Source organism: Amblyomma mixtum, chromosome 4, assembly GCF_055824585.1.
Source record: "Amblyomma mixtum isolate Tamu chromosome 4, ASM5582458v1, whole genome shotgun sequence".
Taxonomy (NCBI): domain Eukaryota; kingdom Metazoa; phylum Arthropoda; class Arachnida; order Ixodida; family Ixodidae; genus Amblyomma; species Amblyomma mixtum.
Genome location: NC_143015.1, coordinates 107,289,524 through 107,306,312, shown reverse-complemented (window position 1 = coordinate 107,306,312; position 16,789 = coordinate 107,289,524). Strand labels below are relative to the sequence as shown.

Genomic DNA, 16,789 nt, shown 5'->3' with positions numbered 1-16,789 from the left:
CGACTCAGGTGCACGCTTGACAGCTGCCGCCACCTATCGCTTGCTCCTGTAATCAGCATAAACTGAGCATGCGCATTAGAAGCTGGTCGATTGAATTCAAACAGTGGAGGCAGAGAATGGGCGCGCAGGCACAAAAAGGCCGTGTTAAAGAGGCCTTTTGTTCTCCGGTAGACTTATCTAGGCTGGCAATTACGATGATATTGAAAGGCGCACCTCACACACACAAAAAAAAAAGGTGGTTGATGAACACGAAGCATATTCATCCTGTTGTATGCTTTGTCGCTTTCTTTCCTTGATGCCATTCACGACAGATAGCTGTAACCACAGCCGAAGCTACGGTGACGCAATATGAAGAGGCCCTCGAAGCAATGTTTGCATAATGGCAGCTTGCTGTCACGCGCAATATTGGATAGAGGAATGAAAGCGACTTTGAAAATGGCAATACGGAGCCCTTAGACTCTGTTGCAGTCTGTAGAAACTGCCTAGAAGTGGGTAAAGAAATTTTTCCGAGGATTATTTTGTGAGCTAGCCGCTTATGATTCTGGCAACCAAACGACCTCAGCGATATCAGCATATTCAAGATAGCTTTGATGAACCCTTACATTCATTCGTTTCAGTGACGCAAGATTCAAGTGCGGAACTAACGCAGCTCATATTAGTATAGTCTGGAGAGAGTTCTCTGAGGCAGCGTACATGGAAGCGCATGCATTATTTATTTATTTATTTATTTATTACTTCACGACAACTCTTTAGAAAACTTCGAAGAAGCGTCAGTAAGCCTTACTCACACGTATTCCGTGTAAAAAGGCTGTTCGAACTACAGTTTGGCAGTCACTGCACAGACGTGCCCATATAATGCCTCCAGGTGGCCATCGATTCTTGCTTTTGCTATCAATGTTCGCATGCTATGACCGTGTCATGAGGTGGGGACCATCGAAGCTTAATTTAGGAAATTTGGACTGAGGCCACCGATTAAAGCAATGCGATTTACGAATTTCACTTGTTGCAGAGGCCAACAGTTCGCAGTACCCATTTTCCGAGGATAGCAGTTCGTTCTCGAAAATCTGGAAAATTGAATATATATATATATATATATATATATATATATATAAAGCACCTGAGCTAGGGCTAGCGTACGTCGTCCTAATATATATATATATATATATATATATATATATATATATATAATGATCGAATCCCTAATAATAATAATAACAATAACAATAATAATGGCACTGAATAAACCATGGCCACTCGGTTAAAGGGAGCGAGACGAGGAGCCACCAAGGAGAAAATATCTTAACCCTCCCCCCCCCCCCTTCCATCCCGAAGTTGAAAAATGCGCGGATTCCGCCAGCGTGGTGGCAGCAGCAAAGACTCGCCCTTCTTCCGCGATCCCCCCCCCTCCCTCCTTTTACGAAACATCGTGGTGGCCACCCCCCCACCCCACGCACAAAAAAAAAGCTTTAAAAGATGGGCATTGTAGCATTGTTACTGCAGGTAACCGCCGGCCGCGAGACAGCGTCAGGTTGAAAGCGAAACTATACTACCCGCGATCGACGATCAACCATGGCAGGGATTTGAAAAGCTTGAATGCGAGTACCTGGATGGCACAGCTCGTAACGGGCCTGCGTTGCCCTGCCCAATCAGCTCTCTACGTTCTGAGCCAACAGAATGCCAAGAGCGGACGGTGAGTGCTGCGTGCACGTCCACTGCGCTGCAGTAGCTTCATGCAGCATCCTTACAACTGCCGATTATCGGAGACGAGGACACCGACATATCAGCGCCTGCCGTGAACGCTTCAATCGCGATTAGCAATATCATGCGTCGACAGCAGATTGTCGTCAGCAAGCGTCTCAGCGAGCAGCATATGACCACGCTGGAAAGCTTCGAAAGCGCCGTGATAAAGCCTGCTTTGGAGAAACAGACTTGCGCTTAGCGGATTTCTAAAGAAATAAAAGCCACTGTTGTCTGACTTTGTATCGCGGTCGAACTTCGTTGTAACGAAACGGTTTATAACGAAATAATGGATATAACGAAGAATGATGATTCCCCTTGGAAGCTCTGACGAAACGGGCTATAACGAAGCAATAGCTAGACCCCTTCAACTTTATTTTATTTATTTATTTATTTATCGCTTTACCCACAGCACCAACTGACATCACAGGGGGGAGAGGGGAGATTAATATACAACTAGTACAATAAAGTCGCAGGTACAATAATACTTTAGTAAAACGAGCTTCTGGGCAAGTTGGTTACTTTGCTTCCACATCACTGCAGCGTAAAAAAGACGAGCACAAAGGAAGAAAACACTTACGACACGGACAAACGCTGCACTCACAACTGATTTTATTTCGCCAGCAATGGGAAATATAAAGATTCCGCCGCTAATGCGCGCGCAGGAAAGTACACATGCCATGAATAACAAAGATACATTATTAGCCCATCAGATACATCTTATCGTGTGGCAGAGAAAAGATCACATTCCGCTTTGTAGAAATGAACAGAGGTATCGCTTACGCAAAAATTACCCTTTTTCTTTATATGGTACACTTCTAGTAGTTCACGTGCAGTTTGATCTTTGCTTTTGCCTAGAATCCTTGCACCGTCAAAATGAGGCGAACAATCCTGGCAAGACCTGCAATGTTTTACTAAGTTAACATCTTCATCATTCTCAAAATTCCTTTCAAGGTCCCTCAATCGATCATTGACACATCTGCCAGACTGGCCGACATAGGCTTTTCCGCATGACAGTGGGATTTCATACACCACTCCTGACTGGCACTGTACATGGGGCTTGGTATGCTTTTTCCCGCATCCAGATTTTGTAGCCTCCTTACCGGAGATACGAGGGCATAGTTGGCCAAGCTTTTTCGGAGCCGAAAAAAACGAGTGGCACCCCAAACCTGTTCGCTACTTTTTTCAAGTTATGCGAGTTTTTTCAAGTTAAACCGGACGAGGTCACAGAAGTGTACCGTTATGTTGACGATTTTTTTATCTTATTGGACAAGCAGAGCCCTTTACACTACTGCGCTATTGCTGACAAGATTTTAGACGCTTATAAACAGCATGGAAAGGGACTGACCTTCACTTGCGAAGTTCCAAAAGAGAAATTTCTACAGTTTTTAGATATTCGTTTAAAGTTCGGTGGGGATCACGTGTATTGGCGGTACTCTCCACGTGTGCAAAAACGACTTTTACCATATGATTCTGCAGACTCTAAAATAATAAAGAGAACCATTGTGAACTTCTGCCTAGAATCTGCCCCAGATAAATCGTGCGAACATGAAATGCAGACCAGCTTTGACGGCCAATTGGCACGAATATTGGACTCGGGCTACCCTCAGTCGATCGTGACGGTCGTTGTCGAAACCCTCCTGAAAAAGGTAAAGAAGAGCACGACGTCCACGAAGACGAGGAAAGTTGAGCGCACTGTGCGTCTGGAAGTTTCCCCCCACCTGCACACAGTCTCGCATAACTTGAAAAAAGTAGCGAACAGGTTTGGGGTGCCACTCGTTTTTTCGGCTCCGAAAAAGCTTGGCCAACTATGCCCTCGTATCTCCGGTAAGGAGGTTAAAAAATCTGGATGCGGGAAAAAGCATACCAAGCCCCATGTACAGTGTCAGTCAGGAGTGGTATATGAAATTCCACTGTCATGCGGAAAAGCCTATGTCGGCCAGTCTGGCAGATGTGTCAATGATCGATTGAGGGAGCATGAAAGGAATTTTGAGAATGATGAAGATGTTAACTTAGTAAAACATTGCAGGTCTTGCCAGGATTGTTCGCCTCATTTTGACGGTGCAAGGATTCTAGGCAAAAGCAAAGATCAAACTGCACGTGAACTACTAGAAGCGTACCATATAAAGAAAAAGGGTGACTTTGCGTAAGCGATACCTCTGTTCATTTCTACAAAGCGGAATGTGATCCTTTCTCTGCCACACGATAAGATGTATCTGATGGGCTAATAATGTATCTTTGTTATTCATGGCATGTGTACTTTCGTGCGCGCGCATTCGCGGCGGAATCTTTATATTTCCCATTGCTGGCGAAATAAAATCAGTTGTGAGTGCAGCGTTTGTCCGTGTCGTAAGTGTTTTCTTCCTTTGTGCTCGTCTTTTTTACGCTGGAGTGATGGGGAAGTACAATAATACAATGCAGATAACACAAATGCAGCATAATTTCAAACCATTAAATTTACAAGGGAAAAAATATCACAACAATGAGGCAGTCTTTGTTCGCCATCATGGGCACGAATTCTCTGGTTAACACGAGCTTCTGATACAGCGAACGCTATCTGCACGACCGTCGGGCTTGTTAAAAGTGGGCTCGACTGTGTAAGAGCAATAACGTATAAGGGTAGAGAAGGCTGCTCAAACAATGCTCGGCGGCTCTAATCAACTGGGCATGTCTTTAGGAATGCTTGTTCCAGAACGTTTATTTTGCGGGAGCGACACTCAAACACTGGGTCTGCATCTAAATGACAGTTACGACATGAAGGATCGATCGCTGACATTTTTCTTTTGTTGCACGTTACACGTACTCTGACTGTTGAACAGACAAATACAGCAGGTGCATTTTCAACTAGTTGGCAGTGAAACTTCATTTCCATTTTGACTTCTGCGCCAAAAAATAAAAAATAGGCAACGAAAAAAATTGATGGTTATTTTTGGTGTACTCCTGCTTACCTGCTCCATGTATGGTAAATTGGTCGCACTGCCGACGACGCAGAAGCTCCGAACGTTCCTGAGCTAACAGATCTGAGGAACCAGATATAAGAAAAAAAAAACACTGTTAGTACATGATCTTCACGGATATAACTTCAGCGATGTTTGTCTTTCTCGTTTTCCTTCGCACTCTCGTAATTTGGGGGATGCGTTGCCCTCTTCAGCCCCTTTAAGCGACGTGCAATCGTTTCAGCTGAATGTTAAGCCTAAACGACAGTAAATGCTATGGCGACCACAGCTGCACATTCGCAAACAACTAACGTCCTTTTCAGGAGCACGTAATGACTACATCTAAAAGCGCGTTTAATGTTAGTTAAATTAGTCGTAACGGTTACCTTCTTGGAGGAGCAAACATGGCCGTCACAATAGTCCTCGCAGTAGAGGCACGTGTAAGATCATGCGCACGGACTTTTCGACGCCGCCTCCCAAAGTGCGCAGCACGCAGAGCACAGGCGTGACGGGAGGCCGCCAAACGGGTCCTCCCTCCAGCAATCAATGGGGCGGGGAAGAGCTGTGCTATGTCCTGCTTACCTTTGCCACTTTCGCACGCTAGAACGAACGTGTTTGTCACCTAAACGCTGGATTCCAGCACGCTATAGAATCGATAAAACGACCGGCTTCAGTTCTTCGCTCGTTCTTTTTGTTACGCTCTCTAAGTGGCGCTTTTATGTATTGTGATGGTATGATGCAACGATATCGAGCTCCTAGCTCTTTTATTTGCTTATGAGTCGCATGGCCCACCTCGAACGGCTCGGTTGAAAAACGTGCAAGCAATATCGTGTCCAGCCAGACACTTGTGCCGAGGCTCATGCTTTTAGTGACAGTTCTGTTTTAAAATTTTGTGAGACACTTCCTTTTAACTGATAACATGCCTATGAAAGCGCAGGACTCATGGGACACGTGCTTACTTAGAATCGAATCAGTAGAAGCTAGGAGAAAGCCACGATACAGTGTGAAAAGCGGCGAACGTACGGAGCCACATTGAATGACGCAAGATAGACTTTGTATTATGAAGACATATAAGCCGACTGGCAGACACACGTTGTTCGATAATTTCAAATTTCCCATGCATCCTGTGCAAGGGCTTCACACGAAGGTTCCATGACGAAGAGAGGAATTCTTCAAAACGTCTTCAGGAAGAAAAAGAGAGAAGCAGCAACAAAGACCGTAGGCTAGGTGTGTTATTACAAGTATTGAAGTCCTCTTTAACTGTAACTGTCAAATGCCTGGAGTTAAGTTATCAACTAAGTCGTGAACGCTCCTTTCACGTGAAGAAAACCGTAACCGAAACCAAACTACATTGCAAAGCGCTACCGCGGTAAACATCAAATAGTTTCTCTCGCAACCACTAGTAGCATTTGTCGCTGCGATCGCTCATTGGCACTTGGTGAGGGTTGCAACGACCAGTGGATAGGTTGTTGTATTACATATTTCTTGGTGGAATCGCATTCACAGCTGCTTAGAGCCGCGGCAACAGTACACCGATGAGCCTAATTGTCCTGCTATCTTAGCTCGTTATGCCACAGCCCGTTCCTCACCAAAATATGCTATTCCAGGTAAACATCTTTTTTTATCGGGTTGACAAAGGTCTCGTGCAGTGTTGGGAGCTCAATTTGTGAGGATGGCCCATATAATTTCATTTCGCCTAAGAATCATTCTGTATTAGCTTAGTATAGCGTAACGTAAATTTATTCCCCGATTAGAATTGCTCTCGAGAGGTTTAAGCAAATCATTTAAATGGATTATCCACCGGCCTGGCGCGTGCGAGCCGACCGCTTCCTTTAGGCGATTACAAACACTGGTTGTCTTCGTTCATCGCTCGCCGCCGTTCGTAAGAACTGCTTTGATTTAAATTCATTTATTGAAGTGTTCTGTGTTTTTATCCGCTTCAACAGTGTCTGAAAAAGTAGCATTCAATGTAACGTGGTGCGGGATACGGGGCAATCGCTGCCATCATGTAAATACTGTGGAGTGTGTTGCGTGAAAATTTCCGCGCCGTAATTCGTGGAATACTGTCCTTTGAACGTGTGTTTTGACCGGGTCGTACAGCTTTTAGGTAGGGATGGAATGGCAGGTTTGGTTTTCCGGTGTTATGGGAACCCTCGGTCATAATGCGCGTTTCTTTATTCATGCTCTCTGGAACGCCTGAAAGCAACAGAGTTCAGTCGAGCCCATGCAAGTGGACGCGCCACCGGAAGAAAATGAAGCCGCCGAAGAGGAGACTTACGTCGTTGAGAATCCATCCTTGGTGAGCTGGCTGTGCTCTTATGTAACGCTACACGTTCAAGATTCTGTTGTGAACTGCCCTGTTTGCTGGAAGTGAGCTCGACTTTTGATTCTGTTTTCGACTGTAATGGTTTTGATTGACGTAGGCATGAAAGTTCGGGTGGGGATGTACCGCTCTCTTGTTGTCCCAGTTCGCGTCATCGCAGAAAGAAGGATGGCGTTGCATGTTGGTCTTGTACAGGGCAATACACGAAATGCTCTGCTTATGTTGTAGGCATTCAGTATTTTTGCAAGGTAGTGTAAATAGGTTTCCTTTAGCCCCACAAACTTTGTAAAGCGGGAATGCAACTTGTTAGCAAGATACCTTCTTGCAAGCATTTACCTGCCAACCCACCCCTCGCACACTTATGTTCTGTGCCTGTTACATCATTACAGCATGTGGCTTAATTGAGAATGTTCTATTATGGGGATTATAGACTGTGCTTTTAGACATTGTTTGCTTAGGCTTAAAATTTTGCTAGGTTTTTTATCAAATCAGGCAGAGAAAGTCTGTTGGCAAAACAGAATGCTTTTCTTTAGTTCAGCAACACGCTTAGGTCACTTTAAATTCTCTGCAGTTTGATTTGCACCAAAACACACCTAGGCAGCAGTGTGCAATGATTAGCGAGCTCGTTTGGGATCTGAGAACGCAAAAACTAGTGGCATACTGTCCTTAAGCTAGTGTTCATCTATTTCAAGTAGTTTACACCTCTGAGAGTAGCTGCCGCGATGGCTCAGTGGTTATGGTGCTCGGCTGCTGACCTGAAAGACACGGGTTCGATCCCGGCCGCAGCGGTCACATTTCGATGTAGGCATTTCACCTACATCGAAGAGGACCGTGCACTATACGATGTCACTGCTCGTTAAAAAACACCAGTTGATGAGGTGATCCGCTGGAGCCTTCCACTGCGGCGTCCCTCGTAACCCGAATCATTTTGAGATGTTAAACTTTATAAACCAACTTCTGAGAGCGACAGTGCGTTTAAACTAGGGAGCAGTGGATTTCAAGATCAATACGTCGGCTCAGATACGTCATACCAAGAACAGTAAAGTTACTCCTCTATAATTCACTTTTCTACTCCTATTTAAACTACTGCCATCTAATGTGGGGCACAGCTACGGTTAGTTGTCTTCAGCGTATCTACATTTTTCAGAAAAAGTTTCTTCGTCATGTTTACAATGTCCCCTGGGACTCGCCAAGCAAACATCTCTTTCTACAAAGTGGTGTGCTAAAAATACACAACTTGTATAAATATCGCTTGAGTGTCCGGTTTATACTCGAAACACGTAGAAATGCAAACCACATACGTAAACTTGCTGAACTACATACCCGAGATGCAAGCTACACAACAAGGTATGCGGAGACATGGATAGTCCCGACCCCACGGTTAAAGTCGGGTAGAGAACGCCTGCAGTTCACTCTTCCGTCCCTGCTAAACGCGTATATATATAATAATTTTGACCTTTTCAGTTCGTCAAACAGGTCTTTGCGTGCTTTAGTATGCTAGCATGTAGGATTTTTGTTTTGTGCTTTTTTTCTTCTTTCTCTTTTTTCTTTCTTTGCTGCCATTACCTGTGTCTACCCAATGTGAATATTGTGTCAATATTGTATAATGTTCTTTCGTTTTCTCTTGTACCTGCTCATTATTGTATACATGTTATCACGCTTTGCAACTGCCTTTTGTATTAAAAGCCTTGCTATCAAGCTGCTGCCAAGCGAAAGGGGGCTGTGGCTTAGTCAAGCTGTCTCTCAGCTTTTTCTGCGCCTCCGCTGTCTGTATCTTTACAAGGCAGAAATAAAGAATTTGAATACTCTTTATCACTGTGGCTGTGACCTAACCACGGGTGAGCATTATGCCTCCCTGATGTGTTGTTCACCGCTTGCAGGATTTAGAGGCACACGCCAACAGCTATGCTGGCCTTGCTCGGCTCTACCGGCTGCTCTACATTGCTGATCACTGCCCATCACTGCGGGTCGAGGCACTTCGTATGGCGTTGAGTCATGTGCAGAACACCTACAACATCTCCAAGTACCAGGAGATCCACAAGAGGCTCACCGAGGCTGTGGGGTGAGTGGAACCCCAGTTGGTGCTCGTCCAGGGCTGCTACTCTGACTGTGATGTTTGCAAGGAATGCCCCAAGGCAGTGAATACTGGCTGGCAGAAGTATCAGAAAGTGGCTGTGTCAGTTTGCAGCAATAATCATGGTTGGTTTTTTGCCTGGCTGTGTTTCCTTTTGGTGTCTGGCCTAACATTCCAGGTAACCGTAGCCTCTCTGCCCTGTGTATTATGCACTCTACTTTATTTGGTGTTGCCCCTTTTAAAGAGGCGCTAAGGACAAATTGGAGTTGGCCTGTCTTGCAGGAGCGGCAGGCACCAAGTTTTTGCTTGAATGTTTTCTTCTTTGAAATGCATCGTTAGGCATTAGGCTACATAGATCGCCCTCTGGTATTCCTGTACGATTGCTAAATAATTTATAATTGACTTTCTTCATGCTGTTTCGGGTTCACCAATCGATTGATGGTGTTTAGGTCACGTGAGGCATGAAAAAAGGGACACTGAGGAGAGCACTCTTAATATTTTTTTTATAGTAAAATCCGATAGTTCGGCATGTCATGGCTTTGTTGCCACTTGGCCGGCAGCGAAAGATGCATTTATTTGTAAGAAATTTGGATTCGAAGTTGAAAAAAGTTTTTCCCGGCGCTCTGATTCAAACTTGGGATTCGCCTATGACGACACAGGACTAAGAGACGTGAAACATGACGTGCGCATGACGTAGCGCAGACTCCGTGATTTCTGGCGCCAGCAGTGCGGCCTAGCAGCAGCCGAAAAGAAAGCTACCGCCGGCCGCACGTTGAAGGCATCTCGCTTCGATTACGTTTGCACTGGCGTTTTGGCAGCGTTACGATCGATCTCGTTCTCGAAGTCGTCAACGAAGTTCTCGCAAATAGACACCTTTAGCATACCGTGTACCTTGTTACAGCTAGTGGAATACCGGGAGCCCGCCTACCGCCGGAAAACAGGCGCTGATTTGTCCCGATGCTTCAGGAGCGCGCGTAGCTGCCGGGCACGTGGCGCCATCTGGCGACGTCAAGGAGATTTGCGCATGCATTGGCTGCGCCTCAGTGATTCATGGCTTCTCGGCTCCTGGTGTTGCTAGAACCATTCGTTCTAGCAACACTGTTTTGTCCTATGACCTCATCACGCTTGTACTTGTGAGTTTGGCCTGTGGCGGCGATACCTGTATTTTGGTTCTTGCTCTTTTCTACGTTGCAAGAGCTTTGTTGTCAGTATGAGTGGCGTTTTTGTAATCAGGAGCTGGTATTCTGTCGATACAAGCCAACTTCAATTTCTCCTCAGTGTCCCTTTAAGCCAACCTGCTTCAAGAGCTGGAATGATGAAAAATGACTTATCAGTGGCTATATTGCAGTTGTGTTCATGCCCAACGTGACCTGAACCCTTCTTACGCGTCACAGCCATCATTCTGTTGGTAAAAACGGATCCGAAATGGCATGAGAGAAGGAATTCAGTTATTGATTAGCAGCGGTTGTAGCTGAATACCACGTGGTGATCTGTGTATTCTAATGTCTTGTGCGTCATTGCATAGAAGAAAACAGCAAATAAAAGCAGGTGTCTGTACTGCTGTAATTATATTACTCTTTCTAATGACCAAGAAAGTGCTTTCGCTGAAAATCGAAGTTTCGTAAGGTATAAAAGGCCCAAGAAAATGAAATTCAGGTATCGCCGCCACCAACCGTTTTCGCAACCAGATGTGGTGATGCCGGCAGCTGTTACGTGTGCGGATCTCTGAGGCTAGGCTGTGGCGCTATTCTCTTTTAAACGGAGTTCGTGGTGTTCCTTGTGGTCCTGACGTCGGCAATATGAATCAAGTGATGGGAAAAGGTTCCCTTTTTCGAGTATTCCAACAATGGAAAACAGGAGCAGCTGATGTCCTTGGAAATCTGTGCATTTTTTTTGGCGCCAAACAAAAGTCGACATTAACATCTACAGAAGGCATACAGTTGAGCCTTACTAAGTACACAGATTGCATGGAGTTGATTTTAGTGTCTCTTTAATTTTAGTTAAGATGTATTTAGTGAACCACTGATAGTGAACCACTGGGCATAAGTAAATAGAGCACATAATTCTGCTCTAAGTGCAGTCACGCCTTCCCTGTCGGAAATTAGGCAACATTGTTTGTCCGGGTTTGTCCACACCGGCGTGCCCTGCTAGCATGCACACACACTGCTGGTAACTTCACTTAGGTAACTCATCAAAAATGTTAGAAGGCAAGAGCACGTTCCATTTACTTTCGCCCGCACCTGTAAGCTCTATTGCTGTGGCTTTATGGTACACAGTTTTCGTCATGTACTTTCCTGGTGCACGAGTCAAAGTGGCCATCCTGAATCACCCGCATGGTGATCGCTGCATATTTTTTGCGCTCTGCTGCTGGTGAAAAGTCACTCACCCACCTTGTTGTACCTCTTACTCAGGCACTGTAAATTTTTCTTTGCCTCCTGGGACATTGACTTGTCACCTTAATTCCTCTTTTGTGCACTGCTATCACTGCCTCCTTCCCTCCCTATATATCTTTTCTTTTTTGGTGGTTGCTTGGGGTAATCACCTGGTTTTCACTGTATGATCTGTCAATTCATTTCAGTTTTTGCAAGAGTTGAGTTGAGATGCTGTAAGCTACAGGTAGGGTTAGCCTTGCGGTTTCTGCTGGCAATTGCTCCACCATAGTTTTTGCAAAGGGATCTGCCCTGTAGGTTAACCCTTTCAGACGCCATTTTTTGTTTTATTGAAATCAGTTATTTTTTTCACCTAAGTAGTATATTTAGGCCTCAAGAAAAGAACTTTGCTAGTTTTTGAGCGTGAAGGACCAGCAGGTAAGTTTGTATACAACGATGTGCAGAATTCCGTACAAAGTGCGATATTTGTTAGAAATAGTAACACCGAAATGTTCTCATGTGTCAGGTAAGCACCCTAGCAATCGTGGAATCATTTTGCGTTTCGCATATGCACATAACGCCCGAAATTGAGCAAAAATAATCAATTTTTTTACTTGCAACAAAATCTGTCTGCACAAAAATGGTGGACAAAGTGCTACCTAGCCCACTGTTGAGTGAAATATTACTTACTGCGTTCGCTACATGGCACAAAAAACCAACTTATTTGCGACAAGAAGGCTACTCAGTTCGACTGAAACAATGAAATCACTGCTAGTTGCACTAGTCTCTCAGAAAAAGCTGTGAGTTTGCTGTCTGCACAATTGTGTACAAAGTGCCTTAAAGGGTTAAGGGGGGACACTGGTCTTGAAAAGAAAATTTTATTAATTTAGTCATAGTTATGAAATTTTCAGGGCACATGTATTTTTGTGCGCTGATTCTAGATATGTCATTTAATTTCATGTAAAACAATTCCTTGAGCACTTATGCACTTTTTATGCAAGTATCTTGCGGAGAGTTTTGAAGAAAATTTGCTGCGGGAAACTCGCTGAAATGCGTGCCATTGGGTTCTCTTGACACCAAGGAATGCAGTAAGGGTTAAATTATCATCCTGGCTATCATAGAACTTTAGTTATGGGGTACTGAAGCTGCCACTTCAGAAACAGGAATACACACTTTCCTTCTCACTTCTGAAGCGACAACTTCAAAACTATATAACTTCAGTTCTATGATAGGCAGGAAGACAATTTCACCCTTATTGTATTCCTTGGCGTCAAGAGAACCCAATGGCACACATTTCAGCGAGTTTCCCCGCAGCAAATTTTCTTCAAAACTCTCCGCAAAATACTAGCATAAAAAGTGCATAAGTGCTCAAAGAATTGTTTTACATGAAATTAAATGACATATTTAGAACCAGCACACAAAAATACATATTCCTTGAAGATTTCGTAACTGTGACTTCATAAATAAAAATTTTTTTTTCAAGACCATTGTCCCCCCTTAAGGTTTCAAACGAAAGCCCCACAGATGGAATCGTCTGTTTTAGCTTAATCCGTTTTCATTGTAATAGTTATAGTTGTATGTGTTGTCTTCCCTCGCAGGAGCACTCCGAACCTGCCTGATGTGACGGGTGGCAGCGGCAGCAGCTCGGGAGCGGTGCCGCCCCTGGACAACCAGTGGATCGAGACACGGAGCAAGAAGGCGGCTCTCAAGCTGGAGAAGCTCGACACGGACCTCAAGAACTACAAGAGCAACTCCATCAAGGAGAGCATCAGGTAGAAGCCGAGCCAGAATTTCTCCCTGCACCACTGTGCCCCCACGAACAGTACCTGTGTTGCTGTAGCAGCTGCACCAGTGTACAGTAGACTCCCTATAAGACGAACTCCAAGGGACCATGAAGACTGTTCATCTTATCAGAAGTTCATCTAATTAGGAGTGCTTCTTAAAATGATGTTCGAGCATGCGTGTGTGTCCAAATACTTCGTATATGTGAACAAAGCCATGAAATAGTCTTTTAGGAAAAAAATATTTGCAACATAAGCATTTACTGCTCTACTAGTGCAGTGCATCAGGCACTGTTGAGTGTTGCCCAGTCTGTTATATTTTTTTGTGTCTGTCGAGAAAATCGTCTGCTTGCTACAAGCGTAGGCATATCACTTAACCTTCCAAGAAATCCTTCAGTGCCCTCACAGGGGAGGAGCAGCGATAGTTCTGCTTTCACAGAATCGCCCTTTCAACGGAGACGTGGTTAGGTCTCTGTGCCTCCCCACGTCGCATGGATCGTCGGCGGTGCAAAAAAGCTTTCAATTTTTTAGCTTTTTTTTCTTTCCTTCCGCTGAAATACTGCTCGAATGGTCGAGTAAAGCTGCATGGCTTGGGCCCGGCTGGTCGTGAAAGTTCATCTTAACCAATTAGCACGTGTGCAGTGTACATCTTAAGCAGATTTTTTTTGCATTGACTCTATGGGAAACCAAACAAATGACCACCACTGTTCATCTTAACCAAGGGTTCATCTTAAGAGAGTTCGTCTTAACGGGAGTCTACTGTATTTATTTTATTTTATTATTTATTTCAGATACTGTCAATCCCATTGGGATTTTTACAGGATGGGCACATAGTAAGGTACAAATCGAATACAAATGGAATGGCATACATTAAAAACACTGTTATTTGCAAGTAATTACATGAGTAGGGGAAAAAAAACACAGATAACAGAAAATAAAACACAAAACGAAAGAGCATTTTTCACAGAAAAGGGTGCAATTTTATACATTGTAAGTAATGTGTTCATACAGATGCTGTTATATGTAGTGATACGAGTGGTCTGTTGTACTAGTCTAATTATCAATTAATTATCGCGCAACTGTTCTTCTACCAGAGTTACAAATTTCTGCAAAGATGTATTAGTAGTGATAGAGGGGTTCAAACTATTCCATTCTTTTATGGCAAGCGGGAAAAATGAATATCTGAAACAGTCGGTTCGGAATGCATACTCTCTAAGGGTTAATGGGTGCTTATGCCGGGATGGTCTGGATTCATCTACAGATATATATCATGAAGTATCTACATTTAATGTGTTATGTACTAATTGGAACAATAATTTTAGTCGTGCTAGTCTGGCGCGTTTCTATGAAGTAAGAATACATGCTTGATTTAGTAGTTGGGATGGTGAATCACTGGTCCTGTATTTGTTAAAGATAAATCTAATTGCCTTTCGCTGCACTCCTTCTAGTTTGTTAATGAGCTGTTGTGTATAGGGAATCCAAATCGTGTTTCCATATTCGAGAACTGATGCTGGCCTTTACTCTGAACTGTTTGAGCAAAGTGGAAACGGAGTCAGGTGGGGGTCTCAGGTGAAAACAATACAGGGGTAGTGTAAAGCAAAGGACTACTGAAGCAATGCATCTTTGTCTCCTTCGCTCTGTGCCTCTTTGTTTTTGTTTTTCTCACAGAACTCCCAGTTATTTTCACCTACCCCCATCCCCCTCCCTTGAGATAATGTACCATTTACATCTGCTGAGGCATCACGTCGTTCCTGTAGCATCATGGACTACACAGCATGCTAGCACTTCAGCTCAGCAACACTTTGACACGATGTCGTGTTGGGTTTCACGGCACATAAGCAACTAAGGCTGTCGTGCGAAACACTGCCTTGAAACCTCCATTTCTGGTCCAGCCTTATTTTCGTACCAAGCGTACTGCAGTTGCTCTTATCAGACTGTTTTGCGTTACAGAAACTCGTCACAACTGAATTTAGCCATTCTTTCGAAGGCATCCGCATTCGCAAGCCCTTTTTGTGTGCTTGTTAGGCAGAAAGTTTTGGAAGCCAAGGCACGCAGCATTCCTCAGTTCTTTCTGGAAGTCATCAAGGTTCCCTGAGGCTGAAAAGATAAAGAGGACCCATGGTCTAGACCACAGAAAAAAAAATGAGGAGGCACAGAATGAAGGAGACAAATAACAATTGTTTCTATAGTGCTCTACTCTCTGCCTCCCCATTTCTTTTTTCTTGTTATAGCTTTAAGCGGAGCAACATAGCAACATAACAAAGGATGGTTTATGGTTTATGGGGTTTAACGTCCCAAAGCGACTCAGGCTATGAGGGACGCCGTAGTGGAGGGCTCCGGAAATTTCGACCACCTGGGGTTCTTCAACGTGCACTGACATCGCACAGTACACGGGCCTCCAGAATTTCGCCTCCAAAGAGATTCTAGCTGCCACGGCCGGGATCGAACCGGCGTCTTTTGGGTCAGCAGCCGAGCACCATAGCCACTGAGCCACCGCGGCGGCTCTTGACTGTTTGACATGACAGCGCACATAAAACGAGCTTAAAACAGTCTCTAAGAATGCAAAACAAAAATTGAAATAGAAGAAAAGCGAAGACTATCCAGAATTTTGACAACAAACAAGACAGCGGCATGCAGCAGACTTGCATTTGATTGCGTACCTTTGTTATGTTGCTTCGCTTGAAGCTATAACAAAAAAAAAAATGGAGAGGCACAGAATGAAGGAGACAAATAAGCATTGTTTCTATAGTGCTCTACTCTGTGCCTCCCCATTTTTTTTTGTTATAGCTTCAAGCGAAGAAACATAACAAAGGTACGCAATCAAATGCAAGTCCGCTGCATGCCGCTGTCTTGTTTGTTGTCAAAATTCTGGATAGTCTTCGCTTTTCTTCTATTTCAATCTTTGTTTTGATTGTTAGAAACTGTTTAAGCTCGTTTCATGTGCGCTATCATGTCAAACAGTCAATTTCTAAGTTTGTTTTTTTATTTTTCGTTGACCTCTTCAAAAACTCTGCTCATTTCGTGTTGTGATTTTTTTTTTTTTTTTTACTATGAGTGCACTTTGCTTTCCCGTTTAGCACTGCGTAGCCCAAAGTGTCACTTGTAGGGGTGTGCGAATATTCGATATTTTCGAATATATTTCGAATACAGTCGAACCCGGATATATCGAACCCGCATATTTCGAATTATTGGCTATATCGAACACACAGATTACCCCCTTGAAAAGACTGTGTAAAAGTATAGTACAGTTGCGTTGTATATCGAATTCCATTTTCGCCGGACATTGGATATATCGAACGCCGCGCCCCTCGAAGGCACGCTTTCCCCAAAGACATTCCTGTCCGGTCCTCAGCCGCCTCAGCAGAGAACATTTCCGCAGTCAGTCAGCAGGGGCAGGGCCCTTTTTTTTTTTTTTTGTTCCCCGTTTTTGCGCCCCACCGGCGCGAGCTTTCCCGCTCCTCCTGTACCGCCGGCATGTGCTCCGTCAAGGTCATTGGAGCTCAGCGAAGAGAGAGCGCGGCATGGAGACGCGCGCCGACGGTTCTAAGCCACGCTTCTTGGGGAAAGAG

At 44.3% G+C, this 16,789-nt stretch overlaps 2 protein-coding genes across 7 annotated transcripts in view; one reads left to right on the top strand and one right to left on the bottom strand.

The window, feature by feature from the left end:
- Positions 1-5,177, bottom strand: part of LOC149347744 (uncharacterized) — an 85,250-nt gene extending 80,073 nt beyond the window's left edge. Inside the window, exons 1-2 of the mRNA XM_089585665.1 lie at positions 5,060-5,177; positions 4,686-4,757 (exon numbers count right to left, since the gene is read on the bottom strand). Coding sequence (XP_089441791.1) covers positions 4,686-4,757; positions 5,060-5,079 — 92 coding nt within the window. The 5' untranslated portion in view covers positions 5,080-5,177. The remainder of the gene's footprint in view (positions 1-4,685; positions 4,758-5,059) is intronic.
- A 917-nt stretch (positions 5,178-6,094) lies between these two features.
- CSN1b (COP9 signalosome subunit 1b) overlaps positions 6,095-16,789 on the top strand; it is an 81,548-nt gene continuing 70,853 nt past the window's right edge. For 3 of the 6 annotated variants that reach the window (XM_089587400.1, XM_089587404.1, XM_089587405.1), the window contains exons 1-4: positions 6,095-6,280; positions 6,877-6,972; positions 8,877-9,058; positions 13,038-13,211. In XM_089587400.1, coding sequence (XP_089443526.1) covers positions 6,242-6,280; positions 6,877-6,972; positions 8,877-9,058; positions 13,038-13,211 — 491 coding nt within the window. In that variant the 5' untranslated portion in view covers positions 6,095-6,241. Of the gene's footprint in view, positions 6,281-6,310; positions 6,556-6,876; positions 6,973-8,876; positions 9,059-13,037; positions 13,212-16,789 lie in introns of those variants that run through there. The other 3 variants (XM_089587401.1, XM_089587402.1, XM_089587403.1) reach the window with 3 other exon arrangements.